The 18,153-nt window shown below is 44.7% G+C and overlaps 1 protein-coding gene across 14 annotated transcripts in view; it reads left to right on the forward strand.

The window, feature by feature from the left end:
* Window positions 1-18,153, forward strand: part of Chfr (checkpoint with forkhead and ring finger domains) — a 44,499-nt gene continuing 26,346 nt past the window's right edge. For 2 of the 14 annotated variants that reach the window (XM_015505581.2, XM_048785863.1), the window contains exons 1-5: window positions 92-327; window positions 13,421-13,520; window positions 15,573-15,682; window positions 16,547-16,606; window positions 16,692-16,928. In XM_015505581.2, coding sequence (XP_015361067.1) covers window positions 198-327; window positions 13,421-13,520; window positions 15,573-15,682; window positions 16,547-16,606; window positions 16,692-16,928 — 637 coding nt within the window. In that variant the 5' untranslated portion in view covers window positions 92-197. The other 12 variants (XM_015505585.2, XM_015505586.2, XM_048785857.1 and 9 more) reach the window with 11 other exon arrangements.

Consider the following 18,153-nt stretch of genomic DNA (forward strand, 5'->3'; position numbering starts at 1 on the left):
GCGGATCAGCTGAGGGCCGCGATGTCTGTTGACAGCGGCGGGGCGGCCGGTCGGGCCGGCGCGGGCGCGGGTGAGTGAAGGCTGTGGGCCGGAGGCCCGGGGCGGCGGGCGGCGTCGGGGCGCCGAGTCTCGCGCGCCCGCGGGCCGGCGGGGCCTCCTTCAGCAGGCGTTTCCGGGTCTCAGTAGGCGTGAGTCCGATGGAGCCGCCCGGGGGAGGCGAGCAGCCGCCGCAGCAGCCCTGGGGGAGGCTCCTCCGCCTGGGCGCAGAGGAGAGCGAGCCGCACGTCCTGCTGTGGAAACGCGAGTGGACCATCGGGCGGAGGCGAGGTGCGCGGCCCGGGCTGATGGAGCGGAGCCGAGGGGGGACAGAGACCGACCGGGATTGGCACCGAGGGCAGGACGCGGGTGGGGAGGGACAGGACCGAAGGCGGGACCAGCAAGAGAGACAAGGACTGGGAGTGGGTGGCGGGGGAGCCCACCGGGCTGCTGGGGGTGCAGTGTGCTTTCCACTTTCATGAAATGGGCTCATGTAAGACCTGCCATTTATTAATATATTTGTCTGCCCCAGGTGCAATTCCGAATGCTTCGTGTAGTTCATTTATTCCTTATTCATGGCTTTATAGACTAGTATCATTAATATATCCTTCAGAAAACAATTTCTCACGTCCGTTACTATACAAAGTTTCTTCTCTAAAAATGGTGGAATGAAATTAGCAAATTCACAGTTATGTGGGAATTAAACACAAATCTTAAATGATGGGGGGTCAAAGAAGCCACAAGGGACATTAGAGAATACCTTGAAACAAATGAAGACAAAGAATATACTGATATTTATGGAATGTAGGTAAGCAGTGAGGAAGGTCAGTTTATGGTTGTAGTGTCTACATTTAATAAGATCTTATTCCTAGCTCCTAAAATAATTATTTGCTTAATGAGTATAGGAAGCTAAAGACTTGAACAAAATTGCACACATCTAGAGAGAGAAAGTACCTTCAACTTCTGCACTACTTGTTTTTAGACTCCTCAGCTGTGCCTGGTAATTTGACTTCCCTTGTAGCTTTCCTGGTTGGAAAGAAGTAAGTAGTCAGGTCCATAACATGTTTAGTTTGTCTGAAAATTAATATATCATCACTCTGACTTCATAGGTTTTTGTTTTTGTTGTTTGTTTGTTTGGTTGGTTGGTTGGTTGGTACTGGGGATCAAACCCAGGAGCACTTATCCACTGAGCCACATCTCCAGCCCTTATAAAATTTTTAAAAATTTTCAGACAAGTTCTCACTAAGTTGCTTAGGGTCTCATTAAGTTTTTTTTTTTTTAATTTTTTATTGTGGGTTGTTCAAAACATTACAAATTTCTTGACATATCATATTCGACACTTTGATTCAAGTGGGTTATGAACTCCCACCTTCACCCCATACACAGATTGCAGAATCACATCAGTTACACATCCATTGATTTACAAATTGCCATCCTAGTGTCTGTTGTGCTCCGCTGCCTTTCCCATCCTCCACCCTCCCCCCTCCCCACCTCTCCCCTCCCCTCCCCTCCTCTCTCTCTACCCCCTCCACTGTATAACCCTGAGGGTCTCCTTCCATTACCATGCAATTTCCCTTCTCTCTCCCTTTCCCTCCCACCTCTCATCCCTGTTAAATGTTAATCTTCTTCTCCTGCTCTTCGTCCCTACTCTGTTCTTAGTTACTCTCCTTATATCAAAGAAGACATTTGGCATTTGTTTTTTAGGGATTGGCTAGCTTCACTTAGCATAATCTGCTCTAATGCCATCCATTTCCCTGTAAATTCTATGATTTTGTCATTTTTTAATGCAGAGTAATACTCCATTGTGTATAAATGCCACATTTTTTTTATCCATTCGTCTATTGAAGGGCATCTAGGTTGGTTCCACAGTCTTGCTATTGTGAATTGTGCTGCTATGAACATCGATGTAGCAGTGTCCCTGTAGCATGCTCTTTTTAGGTCTTTAGGGAATAGACCAAGAAGGGGAATAGCTGGGTCAAATGGTGGCTCCATTCCCAGCTTTCCAAGAAATCTCCATACTGCTTTCCAAATTGGCTGCACCAATTTGCAGTCCCACCAGCAATGTACAAGTGTACCCTTTTCCCCACATCCTCGCCAGCACTTGTTGTTGTTTGACTTCATAATGGCTGCCAATCTTACTGGAGTGAGATGGTATCTTAGGGTGGTTTTGATTTGCATTTCTCTGACAGCTAGAGATGGTGAGCATTTTTTCATGTACTTGTTGATTGACTGTATGTCCTCCTCTGAGAAGTGTCTGTTCAGGTCCTTGGCCCATTTGTTGATTGGGTTGTTTGTTCTCTTATTGTCTAATTTTTTGAGTTCTTTGTATACTCTGGATATTAGGGCTCTATCTGAAGTGTGAGGAGTAAAGATTTGTTCCCAGGGTGTAGGCTCCCTATTTACCTCTCTTATTGTTTCTTTTGCTGAGAAAAAACTTTTTAGTTTGAGTAAGTCCCATTTGTTGATTCTAGTTATTAACTTTTGTGCTATGGGTGTCCTATTGAGGAATTTGGAGCCCGACCCCACAGTATGTAGATCGTAGCCAACTTTTTCTTCTATCAGACGGCGTGTCTCTGATTTGATATCAAGCTCCTTGATCCATTTTGAATTAACTTTTGTGCATGGCGAGAGAAAGGGATTCAGTTTCATTTTGTTGCATATGGATTTCCAGTTTTCCCAGCACCATTTGTTGAAGATGCTATCCTTCCTCCATTGCATGCTTTTAGCCCCTTTATCAAATATAAGATAGTTGTAGTTTTGTGGATTGGTTTCTGTGTCCTCTATTCTGTACCATTGGTCCACCCGCCTGTTTTGGTACCAGTACCATGCTGTTTTTGTTACTATTGCTCTGTAGTATAGTTTGAAGTCTGGTATCGCTATACCGCCTGATTCACACTTCCTGCTTAGCATTGTTTTTGCTATTCTGGGTCTTTTATTTTTCCATATGAATTTCATGATTGCTTTCTCTATTTCTACAAGAAATGCCGTTGGGATTTTGATTGGCATTGCATTAAACCTATAGAGAACTTTTGGTAATATCGCCATTTTGATGATGTTAGTTCTGCCTATCCATGAACAGGGTATATTTTTCCATCTTCTAAGATCTTCTTCTATTTCTCTCTTTAGGGTTCTGTAGTTTTCATTGTATAAGTCTTTCACCTCTTTTGTTAGGTTGATTCCCAAGTATTTTATTTTTTTTGAAGATATTGTGAATGGAGTGGTTGTCCTCATTTCCATTTCAGAGGATTTGTCGCTGATATACAGGAATGCCTTTGATTTATGCGTGTTGATTTTATATCCTGCCACTTTGCTGAATTCATTTATTAGCTCTAATAGTTTCTTTGTAGAGCCTTTTGGGTCTGCTAGGTATAGAATCATATCATCTGCAAATAGTGATAATTTAAGTTCTTCTTTTCCTATTTTGATGCCTTTAATTTCTTTCGTCTGTCTAATTGCTCTGGCCAGTGTTTCGAGAACTATGTTGAACAGAAGTGGAGAGAGAGGGCATCCCTGTCTTGTTCCAGATTTTAGAGGGAATGCCTTCAGTTTTTCTCCATTCAGAATGATGCTAGCCTGAGGCTTAGCATAGATTGCTTTTACAATATTGAGGTATGTTCCTGTTATCCCTAGTTTTTCTAGAGTTTTGAACATAAAGGGATGCTGTACTTTGTCGAATGCTTTTTCCGCATCTATCGAGATGATCATATGGTTCTTATTTTTAAGTCTATTGATGTGGTGAATAACATTTATTGATTTCCGTATATTGAACCAGCCTTGCATCCCAGGGATGAATCCTACTTGATCATGGTGTACAATTTTTTTGATATGTTTTTGTATCCGATTCGCCAGAATTTTATTGAGGATTTTTGCATCTAGGTTCATTAGAGATATTGGTCTGTAGTTTTCTTTCTTTGAAGTGTCTTTGTCTGGTTTAGGTATCAGGGTGATGTTGGCCTCGTAGAATGAATTTGGAAGTTCTCCCTCTTTTTCTATTTCCTGAAGTAGCTTGAAAAGTATTGGTATTAGTTCCTCTTTAAAGGTTTTGTAAAACTCTGCTGTATACCCATCCGGTCCTGGGCTTTTCTTAGTTGGTAGTCTTTTGATGGTTTCTTCTATTTCCTCAATTGATATTGGTCTGTTTAGGTTGTCTATATCCTCCTGACTCAATCTGGGCAGATCATATGACTTAAGAAATTTATCTATGCCTTCACTATCTTCTAATTTATTGGAGTATAAGGATTCAAAATAGTTTTTGATTATCTTCTGTATTTCTGAAGTGTCTGTTGTGATATTGCCTTTTTCATCCCGTATGCTAGTAATTTGAGTTCTCTCTCTTCTTCTCTTCGCTAGCATCGCTAAGGGTCTGTCGATTTTGTTTATTTTTTCAAAGAACCAACTTTTAGTTTTGTCAATTTTTTCAATTGTTTCTTTTGTTTCGATTTCATTAATTTCAGCTCTGATTTTAATTATTTCTTGCCTTCTACTTCTTTTGCTGTTGTTTTGCTCTTCTTTTTCAAGGATTTTGAGATGAAGTATGAGATCATTTATTTGTTGGTTTTTTCTTTTTTTAAGGAATGAACTCCAAGCAATGAATTTTCCTCTTAGAACTGCTTTCAATGTGTCCCATAGATTCCGATATGTTGTGTCTGTGTTTTCATTTATCTCTAAGAATTTTTTAATTTCCTCCTTGATGTCTTCTATAACCCATTGATCATTCAGTAACCTATTGTTCATTCTCCAAGTGATGTATGCTTTTTCCTTCCTTCTTTTATCGTTGATTTTCAGTTTCATTCCATTATGATCAGATAAGATGCATGGTATTATCTCTACTCCTTTATATTGTCTAAGAGTTGCCCTGTGACATAATATATGATCTATTTTTGAGAAGGATCCATGTGCTGCTGAGAAAAAAGTGTAACTGCTTGATGTTGGGTGGTATACTCTATATATGTCAATTAGGTCTAGGTTATTAATAGTGTTATTGAGTTCTATAGTTTCCTTATTCAACTTTTGTTTGGAAGATCTGTCCAGTGGCGAGAGAGGTGTGTTGAAGTCTCCCATGATTATGGTATGGTGGTCTATTAGACTCTTGAACTTGAGAAGAGTTTGTTTGACGAACATAGCTGCACCATTGTTTGGGGCATAAATATTTATGATTGTTATGTCTTGTTGGTGTATGGTTCCCTTAAGCAGTATGTAGTGTCCCTCTTTATCCCTTTTGATTAACTTTGGCTTGAAATCTATTTTATTTGATATGAGTATGGACACTCCTGCTTGTTTCCGAAGTCCATATGAGTGATATGATTTTTCCCAACCTTTCACCTTCAGCCTATGTATGTCTTTTCCTATCAAATGCGTCTCCTGTAGGCAGCATATTGTTGGGTCTTGTTTTGTGATCCATTCTACTAGCCTGTGTCTCTTAATTGGTGAGTTTAAGCCATTAACATTTAGGGTTATTATTGAGATATGGGTTGTTCTTCCAGCCATATTTGTTTATTTCTGTTACTAAACATGGTTTGTTTTCCTCTTTGATTATTTCCCCCCCCTTTACTGTCCTACCTCCCACTGTTGGTTTTCATTGTTATTTTCCATTTCCTCTTCCTGTAATGCTTTGGCGAGGATGTTTTGAAGAGATGGTTTTCTAGCTGCGAATTCTTTAAACTTTTGTTTATCGTGGAAGGTTTTAATTTCATCTTCCATCCTGAAGCTTAATTTCGCTGGATACACAATTCTTGGTTGGAACCCATTTTCTTTCAGTGTTTGAAATATGTTATTCCAGGATCTTCTAGCTTTCAGAGTCTGTGTTGAAAGATCAGCTGTTATCCTGATTGGCTTACCCCTAAATGTAATCTGCTTCCTTTCTCTTGTAGCTTTTAAAATTCTCTCCTTATTCTGTATGTTGGGCATCTTCATTATAATGTGTCTAGGTGTGGATCTCTTATGATTTTGCACATTCGGCGTCCTGTAGGCTTCTAGGATTTGGGATTCTGTCTCATTCTTCAAGTCTGGGAAGTTTTCTCGTATTATTTCATTGAATAGACTGCTCATTCCTTTGGTTTGGAGCTCTGTACCTTCCTGTATCCCAATGACTCTTAAGTTTGGTCTCTTAATGTTATCCCATATTTCTTGGATGTTCTGCTCATGGTTTCTTAACAGTCTTGCTGAGCTGTCTATGTTCTTTTCCAGTTGAAATACTTTGTCTTCATTGTCTGATGTTCTATCTTCTAAGTGTTCTACTCTGCTGGTAGTATTCTCCATTGAGTTTTTAAGTTGGTTTATTGCTTCCTGCATTTCTAGGATTTCTGATTGTTTGTTTTTTATAACCTCTATCTCCCTGTATAGTTGATCCTTTGCTTCCTGGATTTGTTTGCGTAATTCGTTGTCGAAGTGATCTTTCATTGTCTGATTTTGCTGTTTAATGTCTTCCTTGATACTCCAGATCATCTGAAGCATGTATATCCTGAATTCTTTATCTGACATTCCATCTGCTGCAGCTGTTACCTCTTCTAAAGTTGCGTTGACCTGCATTGCTTGTGGTCCTTTCTTTCCTTGTCTTTTCATACTGCTTGCGTATCTTTCCTGCAGGTGCGGGCGGCGGCTCTGCTCTCTCCTTATTCCAATTGGGGTGTCGTGGCTACCACGCCGGCAGGTCACTGGGCCTGTTCTGGGAGCTGGCGGCGGCTCTGTTCTGCCCCTACTCCAATTGGGGTGACGAGTGTACCACGCCGGCAGGCCACCGGGCCTGATCCGCCAGTCGGTTGCAGGTTTGCCTACCCTGCAGACGCGGGCGGCGGTTCTACTCTGCCCCTACTCCAAATGGGGTGTCGTGACTACCCCGCCTGCAGGACGCTGGGCCTGTTCCTGGCACGGGCGGCGACTCTGCTCTGCCACTACTCCAATTAGGGTGGTGTTTGTACCACGCCGGCAGGCTCCTGGGCCTGATCCGCCGGTCTGTTGTAGGTCTGCCTACCTTGGAGGCGCGGGCGGCGGATCTGCCCTGCCCCTCCTACCACGCCTGCGGACCCCTGGGTCTGATCTGCAGTTTGATCACTGGTCTGCTCACCCTGCGGGCACGGGTGGCGGTTCCGCTCCGCCCCCACTCCAATTGGGGTCACGTGACCACCACACCGGCAGGGCCTGATCCGGGCGTGGGAGAAGGATCTGCTCTGCCCCTACTCCAGTTGGGGTGACATGTGTACCACACTGGCAGGCCACTGGGCCTGACCCGCCCGGCTGTCACAGGTCTGTTTACCTTGCAAGCGCGAACGGCGGCTCTGCCCTGCCCCTCCTACCACGCCCATGTACCACTGGGTCGCGGGTCTGCCCACCTTGCGGGTGCGGGTGGCGGCTCCGCTCCGCCCCCTCTCCAATTGGGGTCACGCGGTCACCACGCTGGCGAGCCGCTGGGCCTGCTCCGGGCGCTGGCGGCGGCCCGGCTTCTCCCCTCTGGCTCAACGACAAATTGAGGAGGCTCAGGTGACTGTGCCTCACCCCCCCTACCAGGAGACCAACTGCTTATGTCACCGCTGGTATTGATGAAGTTCTCTCCTCCGCCGCTTTCTGCTGACATCAGATCTCTGCCATGTTGGTATCCTATGCGAATGGCAGCATTTCGTTCCCCTTGCCGGGCAACCAAAGCAACGGGTGAGTCCTGACCGGCCCTCAGCAGGACCCGGACCGAGAAGCAGTTTCCGCGGGCTCCTAGCCCCGGTCCAGGGAAGTTCCGGGAGCCGGAACTCGGCCGCTCCGTGCTCAGTGTAAGCTCCTATAAGTGTAAGCTCCAAGAAGCAGTCCCCGCGGGCTCAGTTCCGGGAGCCGGAATTCGGCTGCTTAGTGCTTGTTGTATGCTCTGATAGGAGCAGGGTCCAAGAAGCAGCCTCCGCGGGCTCCGCGGGACGGTTCCGGGAGCCGGAACTCGGCCGCCCCGCGCTCGGTGTTCGCTCCGATAAGCTCAGGTTCTAAGAAGCACCCAGGCGCTGAACCCTAGCAATCTGTCTGCAAGCCGCAGGCGAATTGCAGCCTGAAATTACCTGATCTATGGCTGAATGAGCTGCGGTCAGTCGAAAACAGGGAAGGTGACGTCAGTTTACCAACATGGTGGCTGCTGGCCTCCTCTGTGGTCTGACCGGTGTGGAGAACCGAGATGGACCGCTTCCTTTCCCCGTCTCGAACCCAGAATTCAGCCCTGAGTATGGTGCTTGCGCGGCTGGCAGAAACTGCAGCGCTGTAACCCTGCGTCTCTATCCCAGCACGCGCTGCAGACTCTAGCCGCGGGGCGATTTGCTGAATAAGCAGTGTTACCCTCCGTGCGACAAACCTCTCGCGTTTGAGTCCCCGTAGCCGATCCTCGTGCGATGGAAATCCTTCCTCCAGGTTCCGGAGCACCCCACTATTGCTGGAAATTCCTAACAAGATATCCTTTGGCCGTCCTGACTTGTCATACTCCCACACAGTGAAGCAGCACACGGGGGCAATGCACTCCCCTCGCCGCCGTCTTCCTTCTCCCTCATTAAGTTTTTGAAGCTGGCCTTGAACTTGAAATCCTCCTGCCCTAACCTCCTGTCACTGGGATCACAGGCATGTGCCCCCATGCACCGCTGACTTCATGCTTTAAAAGAGGGAGAATGAGCCTGGTGCCTTGGAGTATGCCTATAATTCCAGCTAATTGGAAGATTGAAGCAGGAGAATCACAAGTTCAAGGCCAGCCTAGGCAATTTAGTGAAACTCTGTGTTAAAATAAAAAGGACTGGGAATGTAGCTCAGTTCAGTGGCAGAACACCCCTGAGTTCTATCCCTAGTACTGAAAGAAAAAAAAAAAAAAAAGAGGGAGAGGGAATGGGAAAGATTGCTATCCAGAAACAAATATTTTGGGTTAGTTTCACCTTTTACAATGTGCCTGCACCTTTATACTAAGATTTGGTGAGAGTAGAGGCCTTGGAAGCAGGCTTCCTGGTTTCCAACCTGTCACCAACACAGCTTACTTTGGGCTAACAATATACCTTTCTAAGTCTTTGTGTCTCCTTCGTAGAGTTGCTGTGAGGATTAAATAAGATCATATGTGAACTGCTGAAACAAGCCTGGCTTATAGTTAGCACTTTCATCAGTCACTGTTATAGCACATTATGCATGCTATTACACGTCAAGACATTCAACTTCATGTTGAGGCAGGGAGGAAAAATCTGCTTTAAGAAAAGTACTTTCAGTGAATGCATTAATAATGGTGCTATCAAAAACATAAAGGTGCTGTATTAGTCTGTTCTTACTGCCATAATAAAATATACATTCTGAGTGGCGTAAACAGCCACATTCTGAGTGGCTTAAACAGTGGCTTAAAAAGCTATTTCTCAGTTTCGGAGTCTGGGAAGCCCAGGTAAAGTCCATGCTGGCCACTTTGGTTCCTGGTGAGGATGGTGTTCCTGCAGGGGCTGCCTTCTAGCTGTGTCTTCATCTGGTAAAGAAGGCACATGCTGGTCTCTTTTCCTTTTCTTAAAAGAGCACTGACCAGGGCTGGGATTGTGGCTCAGTGGTGGAGTGCTTGCCTAGCATGTGTGAGGTGCTGGGCTCGATCCTCAGCACCACATAAAAATAAAATAAATAAAATAAAGATATTGTGTCCATCTACAGCTAAAAAAGAACACTAACTGCCTGGCACATGTCTATGATCCCAGCAACTCAGGAGGCTGAGACAGGAGAATGGCAAGTTCAAAGCCAGTTTTGGCAGTTTCGTAAGTCCCAAAGTATCTTGGCAAGATCCTGTCTCAAAATAAAAAATAAAAAGAGCTGGGGATGTGGCTCAATTGTTAAACATCCCTGGGTTCAATCCCTCATACCCTCCCCAACAAAAAAAGAAAGAAAGAAAGAAAGAAAAAGAGCACCAGTTGCATCAGATCAGAGCCATACCCTTGTGACCCATTTCGGTTTTGTCAACTCCCCACAGGTCCTACCTTCAGGTAGTCACTTTGGGGCCTCTACATGAGTTGTGGGGGACACAGCCTTGGGTCCTCAGAGTTGTGTGACTGGATGTTTATCTGAGAAGAATGCTTGCCTGCCACGTGCCAGGCACTGGGGAGGAGCACCGAGCTGCATCTAGGAAGGAATTTAAGAACCTCACCCACAGTGGCAAGCAGGGCAGATCATCTTGGTTCCACTAGAATGTGCGAGTGCTGGCATATGGAAGCCTATCTTGAAATCCATACTGGTGATGCAGTTGGCACCTGGGGCTTGGCTATGAGGGGATCGTCCTGGTGGATATGCTCGGTGGAGTGAGAATATCTTGACCACAGGTGATATTCACCTTGGATAAATGTAACAAAGTAATTCCAAAAATATATAAAGTTTATGTAAGTAAGGTTTGTTTTGGGGGTGTTTTTTTTTTTTTTTTGGTACTGGAAATTGAACCTAGGGGTGCTTTACGACTGAGCTATATCCCCAGCCCTTTTTATTTTTTATTAACGAGACAGAGTCTCATTAAGTTGCCAAGGCTGGCCTCAAACTTGCAACTCTCCTGCCTCAGCCTCCCGAGTCACTGGGATGAGAGGCATGTACCACTGTGCCCAGCAAAAATATGATTTTTAAATCTATTTTTATAGAGAGATTTACATATGATAACATCTGTTTTGGTGTTCAGTTCCATGAGTCCAGCTCCACCTGTCAAGATGTAGAATATCTCCAGCATCCAGAAAGTCCCCTGGTGACCATAAAGAGCACATCCTGGTCCCACAGCCCCTTCCCTCAACCCCGGCTCCTGGAAGCCACCAGTGTGTCCACTTTCTGTCCCTGTGGCTCTGGCTTTCTGGAGTGCCATCCAGGTGGAACACAGCATCCCCCACAGACCTGTACCCACTCTGCGACTCTCCTTGGAGGGGTGTTCTGATAGTTGTTCTTTGCTCTTGCTTGTGTCCGTGATTGTTCCTTTTGTGGTGAGTAGTATTCTGCTTTTGTACATACCACATTTTGTTTGTTAGTTAACTACCAATGGATGGACATTAGTTTGTTTCTTGTTTTATCAGAAATAAAGCTATTATACATATAAGTTTACAGGTCTTTGTTTGGACATGCATGTTTATTTTTCTTAGCTAAATACTTAGGAGTGGGATTTCTGTGACATGTGTTAAGTGTATGCTTATCACCGTCAGAAGCTCCCAAAGTGTTTTCCAGAATGGTTTGCTGTTTTTCATTCCCCCTAGCAGTGCATGACTGGTCTGGTTGTTCCACTTGCTCTTTGGTAGGCTTGGATGTAGTCAGTCTTACTTTGAGCCAGTTCTGTGGTGGTGTTGGAAGGCTTTCACTTTCATTTCTCTGACTAATGATGTTGGACGTTTTTCATCTGCTTATTTGCCATCCACATCTCAAAGAGATTATCAAAGAGATAAAGTGTTTGAATCTTTTAAAATTGCATTGTTGACTTTCTTGTTATTGAGTTGCCAGTGTCAGCTGTAAATTCTGGATACAATACCTTTATCAGATGAGTGTTTCACAAATATTTTCACTAGTCTGTGGCTTGTCCATTCATCTTCATAGGCAGAGTCTTTTGAAGAACAGATGTTTAATTTTGTTTGTTTGTTATGGTGCTGAGGATACAACCTAGGGCTTTGCAGATGATACACAAGTGTTCTTCATTGAGTTACATCCCCAGCCTCACAGCCCTCCCCTTTTGAGACAGGGTCTTGCCAAATTGCCCAGTCTGGCCTCAGACTTGTGATCCTCCTGCCCCAATCTCCAAAGTATCTGGGATTACAGACAAGAACCACCACATCTAGCTAGATATATATTTTGGATGAACTTCATTTTATCAATATTTTTCTTTCTGGATTATACTTTTTGCATCCTGTCTAAGAAATTCTCACCAGAGCAAGCATCAATAATATTTTTTTTCTTTGTTTTCCACCACAAACTTCGTAGTTTTAGGTTTTGCATTTCTCTATGACTGGCCATCCTTACACCAACATAACACTGTCTTTCATGCTAAGTTAGTCAAGATATCTAAATCTTCCAACTTTGTTCTTTTTCAAAATGCCCTTGGATATGCTAATAAATTTTTTCCTATGAACTTTAAAATCAGTTTGCAGTTTCTGTAAGCCTTCTGGGCTTTTGGTTGGAATTGCATCAAATATGTGAAATAATCCAGGAGAGAACTGGCATCTTTTTTGGTGGGGGGAGGGTGGATACTGGGTATTGAACTCAGAGGCACTTGACCACTGAGCCATATCCCCAGCCTTATTTTGTATTTTATTTAGAGGCAGGGTCTCACTGAGTTGCTTAGGGCCTCACTTTGGCTGAGGCTGTCTTTGAACTTGCAATCCTCCTGCGACAGCCACTGGGAGTAGAGGCGTGTGCCACCACATCTGGAGATAACTGGCATCTTTTTTTTTTTCTATCCTTTTTTGGAACTGGGGGTCGAACCCAGGGCTTTGCGAATGCAAGGCAGACTCTTTGCCACTGAGCTAAATCCTAGCCAGAGAATGGCCTCTTAACAATAGTGAACTTCTGATTACTTCTGTCATCCACAGCTCCCAGACCAGTGTTGCCACATCCTCAAACTTGCCATGACCTCCTCCTACAGCTATCTCAGTTCTTGGCCACTTTTTCCTTTGGAAGCCCATATGGCAGCTCTGTGTGTTTTGGGGTTGGGGGCACCTTCCTTGAAACCAGCTTTCACGGGACTTAAGTGGGCTGTGACATGTCCATATCTTCCACCGCTTTGGGTTGTTGGTCTCCTCTGGAGCTGTGAATTACAGGTGTGTGCCATCATGCCCAGTATCAATTCCTTTTTTAATTGCCCTTAATTCTTTAGTATCATTATGTATCATCTTAGACTGCTCTTATAAGCAGTGGTAATTAGTGATTAGACATTTAAAAGCTTCTGATAGTTTTCCTTTTGATTTAAAACGAGATCAAGTAAGTATTTGAAGATATCCCCTCTTATATTTATTGAAGACACAATGACTTTAGTCAGTTGTGGACACATTCCCCTTCTGTTTTATATTTTCTTATACATGTGCCTATGATAATTTGGTTTTATATATTCTGTGACTGTCATTGCTTCAGTTTTGTGATGACTTATGAAACCTAAGTTTACATAGAGAAGAAGTTAAGGAGTAGGTGAAATACTGAAGAGCTAATTAAGCCCCTGAGTTTTTTTTAAAACTTCTGATAATATTTATTGGACTAGATGTGCATGTGGGCATGCTGTAAAATTGCCAGGAAAAAGCTGTTGAGGTTTGATGGGGGTGGGCCAGACCCTGTCCCTCTGGATTAATGCTCTGGCACACGAGTACTGTTTCCAGGGGTGTGTGCCACTGTCACCTGCTTTAGTGAAGCAAGGCAGTAGTGTTTGCCGAACCCGAGAGTCAAGTCCAGTGTCCTGCTACCCTCTCTGTTTTAGGTTGTGACCTCTCGTTCCCTAGCAATAAACTGGTCTCTGGAGATCACTGTAAAATACTTGTGGATGAGAAGTCTGGCCAGGCAACACTGGAAGATACCAGGTGAGAGTCCTGCACTAGTTTCCTGTGAGCTCGTGTGGCTCAGGAGACTGAGGCATTGTTTTGAGTGCAACCCCATGGCTCCTTCCTCTGACTCAGGAGCTCCTTGTGGCAGATGTACTTCAGGTTTCCAGAAGGGACACCTGGGTGATGTGTGGTGTCTATGGCCCATGCATTCCTATTAAGTTAAATATGGCTCATAAACAAGACTCACAAGCAATGGATGCATTTTTGGTTTGAATACAGGGATGCCCTATGATGTCTGATAAATTCATCATCTTAGTTTTGTAGTTTCAAAGTCCAACATGGGTCTAACTAGGCCAAAATCAAGGTTTGGAACAATACTGACCAAATTATAGTTATATCACACACACATTGAATGTGTGACAATGAATCCCATTGTTATGTGTAATTGCAATGCACCAATAAAAAGCAAGGAAAAGATAAAATCAAGGTCTGGACTAGTGGTTCCTTCTAGAGGCTCCAGGGAGATTCCACTCCTTCCTTTCTCTAGCATCCAGAGATGCTGCGTGCCTGGGCAGAGGCAGGCTACAGGGGAAGGGGCAGCCGGGCAAGAGGCACTGCATGGCCAAGGCCCAGAGGTACTGGGATATGTGGTCAGAGTGGTGCACGGGAAGCCACTCCAGGGAGTGTGGGCTCCAGCTGAGAGCAGTGGGAAGTCATTGCAGGAGCTGGGGAGGAGGACGGTTGAGGGTGAGCTGTGGGGGCTGAGGGCCTGCTGCACTGCATGGTCGAGGTCAACACACTGATGCACTGCTTGTTGCAGGTTTTTTTTCTTTTTTCTTCCAGTACGGGTGATCAAATCCAAGAATGCTTTGCCAGTGAGCTATATCTCCAATTTTTCTTTTGAGACAGGGTCTTGCCAAGTTGCTGAGGCTGGCTTTCAACTTGCAATTCTCCTACCTTGGCCTCCAGAGTAGGTGGGATTACAGGTGTGCACCACCACATCCAGCTTTTTTTTTTTTTTTTTGATACCAGGTATTGAACCCAGAGGTGCTTAATCACTGAGCCACATCCCCAGCCCATTTTATATTCTGAGACAAGGCTAAGATGCATGGGGCCTCTCTAAGTTGCTGAGGCTGGCTTTGAACTTGTGGTCTTCCTGCCTCAGCCTTCTGAGCTGCTAGGATTACATTTGTGAACTACTGTGCCAGCTCATATCCAGCTTTTGTTGTAGGTTTACTGGGCATGGCTGTGACTGTTTACATGCTGTCATTGGCGGCTTTTACATTATAGCAGCAGAGCTGAGTAGTTGGACAGAGACTTTGTGACCACAGAACAGGAACTCTTATTGTCTGGCTCTTTACAGAAAATGTTTCCTGTTCCCTGACCTAAGTGAACTGCTCAGATGTGAATCCCCTCCTCCTAATGAGCCTGCAAAGCTGAGGCATGTGGTGGTTCAGGTGCTGAGTTTTATGCATTCAGTATCTGTCATGTAGCTGACTCCTGGACACCATTAGATCTTCCCCAGGAAACACTTCCTGTTCCCTCTTACTTGGTCCTCCCCTTATACCATGGATCTTGACCTCTCCCATCCAGCAGTGTGGCCACTGCTGATCCAGGCTATGTGTTCTGAGCACAGGGGCCAAGTCATCTTCCCAAGAGCCAGCGCCCATCTCTTAGGAGGGAGCTATGCTTATCTGGGGGATGCGATGCCAGGGTGCACATGTGGACAGTGTTGCCCACAACTCACAAGAGGCTGGAAATGGAAGCACAATGCTGCTGAGGGGCCTCGGGACCCACCAGGAGGCACGTGAAGGGAGTCTGGCATGGGAGTAGCAGAATTATTAAAACACTCGATGAGACAAATGGTTTGGTTGCCAGGTAGGTTGTCAGTAAAGGAGTAACAGGCAAGCTTTTTCCCCAAGAGAATTTTAAGAGGGTACTTGAATATGTGCATTGTAAAATAGTTACATCATTCCTATGAGTATTTTCAAAATGATAATATTGAGCCAGTTTCCTAATGGTGGTAGAAAAATAATTTAATCCCAAATTACTTTGAGAAGGATAAATTGCACTTTGTTTTCTTTACAGTACCAACGGAACTGTGATCAACAAGCTGAAGGTGGTTAAGAAGCAGACTTGTCCTCTGCAGACGGGGGATGTCATCTACTTGGTGTACAGGAAAAATGAGCCCGAACACAGTAAGAGAGGAAAACATACTGGCTAGACTCATCCCCAGTGCTGTGCTAAGGGAGTGTCCAGCTGAGGCTGGGGCATATCTTTAGAAAGTGTTGGCACAGGTGTCTCCTGTATATATTCCCTTTGTTGTTGTGTGAACTCTTGGTGTAAACAGCTGGAGAATGGTAGTGTCGACCACAGTCAGAGCCTTTCTTCAAGAATGCCTCCATAGTTGTGAGCAGCACATCAAAACAGCCAAGGAGGAGCAAGTGGGGCCAGGTGGAAGAACTGGAGCTGTGGGGAGCAAAACCTAGGAAGAAGGCCTGGGCCCTTGTTGGCTCTGCTCTTGGAGACTGTATAGGAGGCAGTGAAGGTCAACTCCAGGACTGTGTGTGTGTGTGTGTGTGTGTGTGTGTGAGAGAGAGAGAGAGAGAGAGAGAGAGAATGACGTATATTCACAAAATTGCATGCCCATGATCACTGAGTAGGACAAGGAGTGCTGGGAGCCCTCTGATTTAAAGGCATCCTTGAGACTCAAAGAACACAGGAAGATCTTCCTTGGTAAGGAAGAAGAAGCAGGGGCAAAGGTTCCTTAGGGCACAGTGGACATAAAACCAGCCCCTTGCCACATGGAAGAATCTTGAGTTTGTTCTTTTCTTTAATTATGAGCAGCATGTATTATTTGCCTTAGTCTGCTTCCTGAGGTCATTCCCTGAGGCTTCTTATTTTAGTTGGCAAAGATGTTGCACGTCAATTGTGTTAGAATCTCTTAAACTGGTGAATGTGGTTACTGGCTGGTAAGTGAAGATAATCAGCAGGTAGATGGGCTGCGAGATGAGGGGCCCCTCCTACATGGCCACCCTCTGATAGGGTTGATTTACTCCTAGATGTGGCATACCTCTATGAATCTCTACGTGAAAAGCAAGGCATGACACGAGAATCCTTTGGTAAGTGATCTTGTGGCAAAGACATGGATGCGTGGGGGACAGTGTACTTTGGTTCCAGCCCTGGGATGTCTTCCTGGGCTCTCAGTATGTGTTCCTTTTGTGCTTGCAGAAGCCAATAAAGAAAATGTGTTCCATGTGACCAAAGAGTCCTCAGGTCCAGGACGGGGTGACGACCCCCAGGTCCCACCTTCGTTGTCTCCCGCCACTCAGGCATGCTTGGAGGAACCACAGCCATCAACGTCGACATCAGACCTCTTCCCCAGGGCCTCCACCTCTTCCACAGAGCCGACTGCCACAGGGCGAGAACATTCCTTCAGCTCTGGTGAGATGGAGGAGGTCACGGTGACAACCACAGTGCTTTGTTTCCTAATCTTTACCACATTGTCACAGACAGAAAAGCCTCAACCAAGGCTCTCCTTAGCAGGAGTTCTGTAGTGGCAAGTATTGACCTGTCCTTCCCCAAGAGAAATACTGCAGGTACCATGGTATTTCTATATTCTCTTATTTCTTATTGAGGTATGCTCCATATACTATACACATCACACAATTACAGTGTACACATCAGTGGTTTTTAGTATATTCACAAAATTGCATGCCCATGATCACTGAGTCTGGAACATTCTGTCACTTGAAAGGAAATACGTTGCTTTAGATTTGCCTGTTTTGGACATTTCACGTATGTGGAATCATACAGTATATGGTCTTTTGTGACCAACTTCTTTCACTTGGTATAATATTTCAGGGTTTACTCAGGGTAGAGTATATTAAAAAAAAAAAAAAAAAAAAAAAGTGGTACTGGGGATGGAACCCCAAGCATTGTGCTTGCTATACAAGTGCTCTATCACTGAGCTATATACCTCAGTCCTTTTTATTTTATTTTGAGACAGGGTGCCCTAAGTTGCTGAGGGTGGCCTCAAGTTTATGATTCTCCTGCCTCTGCCTGCCAAGTCACTGGGACTACAGGAATGTACCACTAAGCTCAGCAGAGAAATGTATAGTTTAAAACCAATTTTACATGCCTTGTTCCTGATAGCTTAGCTCTTTTTGGCTTTCCCCACAGTTATAGGGATAAAGTCAGAACATCCAGGTGCAGTATAATATGAATGTGTCCTTGCAGGTGGTGTACACATGTATTCAGTAATTAGACCACAGTCTGCTTTGATTTTTTTTTTTAGTTTACTTTCTCAGTTATTCACTTGTATTTTTCATCTAGATTATCTTTAGAATTAGCTTTTCAAGTTAAAAAGAAATCTTTTTGAGATATTGATTTGGGGAGAATTGATATTTTTACAAAAACCAGGAAGATGTTATTTCTCCCTGGTTATTAAGGTCTTTGATTTTTTTTTTTTTTTGCTACCAAGGATTGAACCCAGGGGTGCTTATCCACTGAGCCACATCCCCAGCCCTCTTTATTTTTTGTTTTGAGACGGGGTATCATCAGGTTACTTAGAGCCTTGCTAGATTGCTGAGGCTGGCTTTGAACTTGTGATCCTCCTGCCTCAATCTCCCAGGCTGCTGGGATTATAAGCATGTACCACTGTACTTGG

The sequence above is a fragment of the Marmota marmota genome, unplaced genomic scaffold, assembly GCF_001458135.2.
Source record: "Marmota marmota marmota unplaced genomic scaffold, marMar, whole genome shotgun sequence".
Lineage (NCBI taxonomy): Eukaryota > Metazoa > Chordata > Mammalia > Rodentia > Sciuridae > Marmota > Marmota marmota.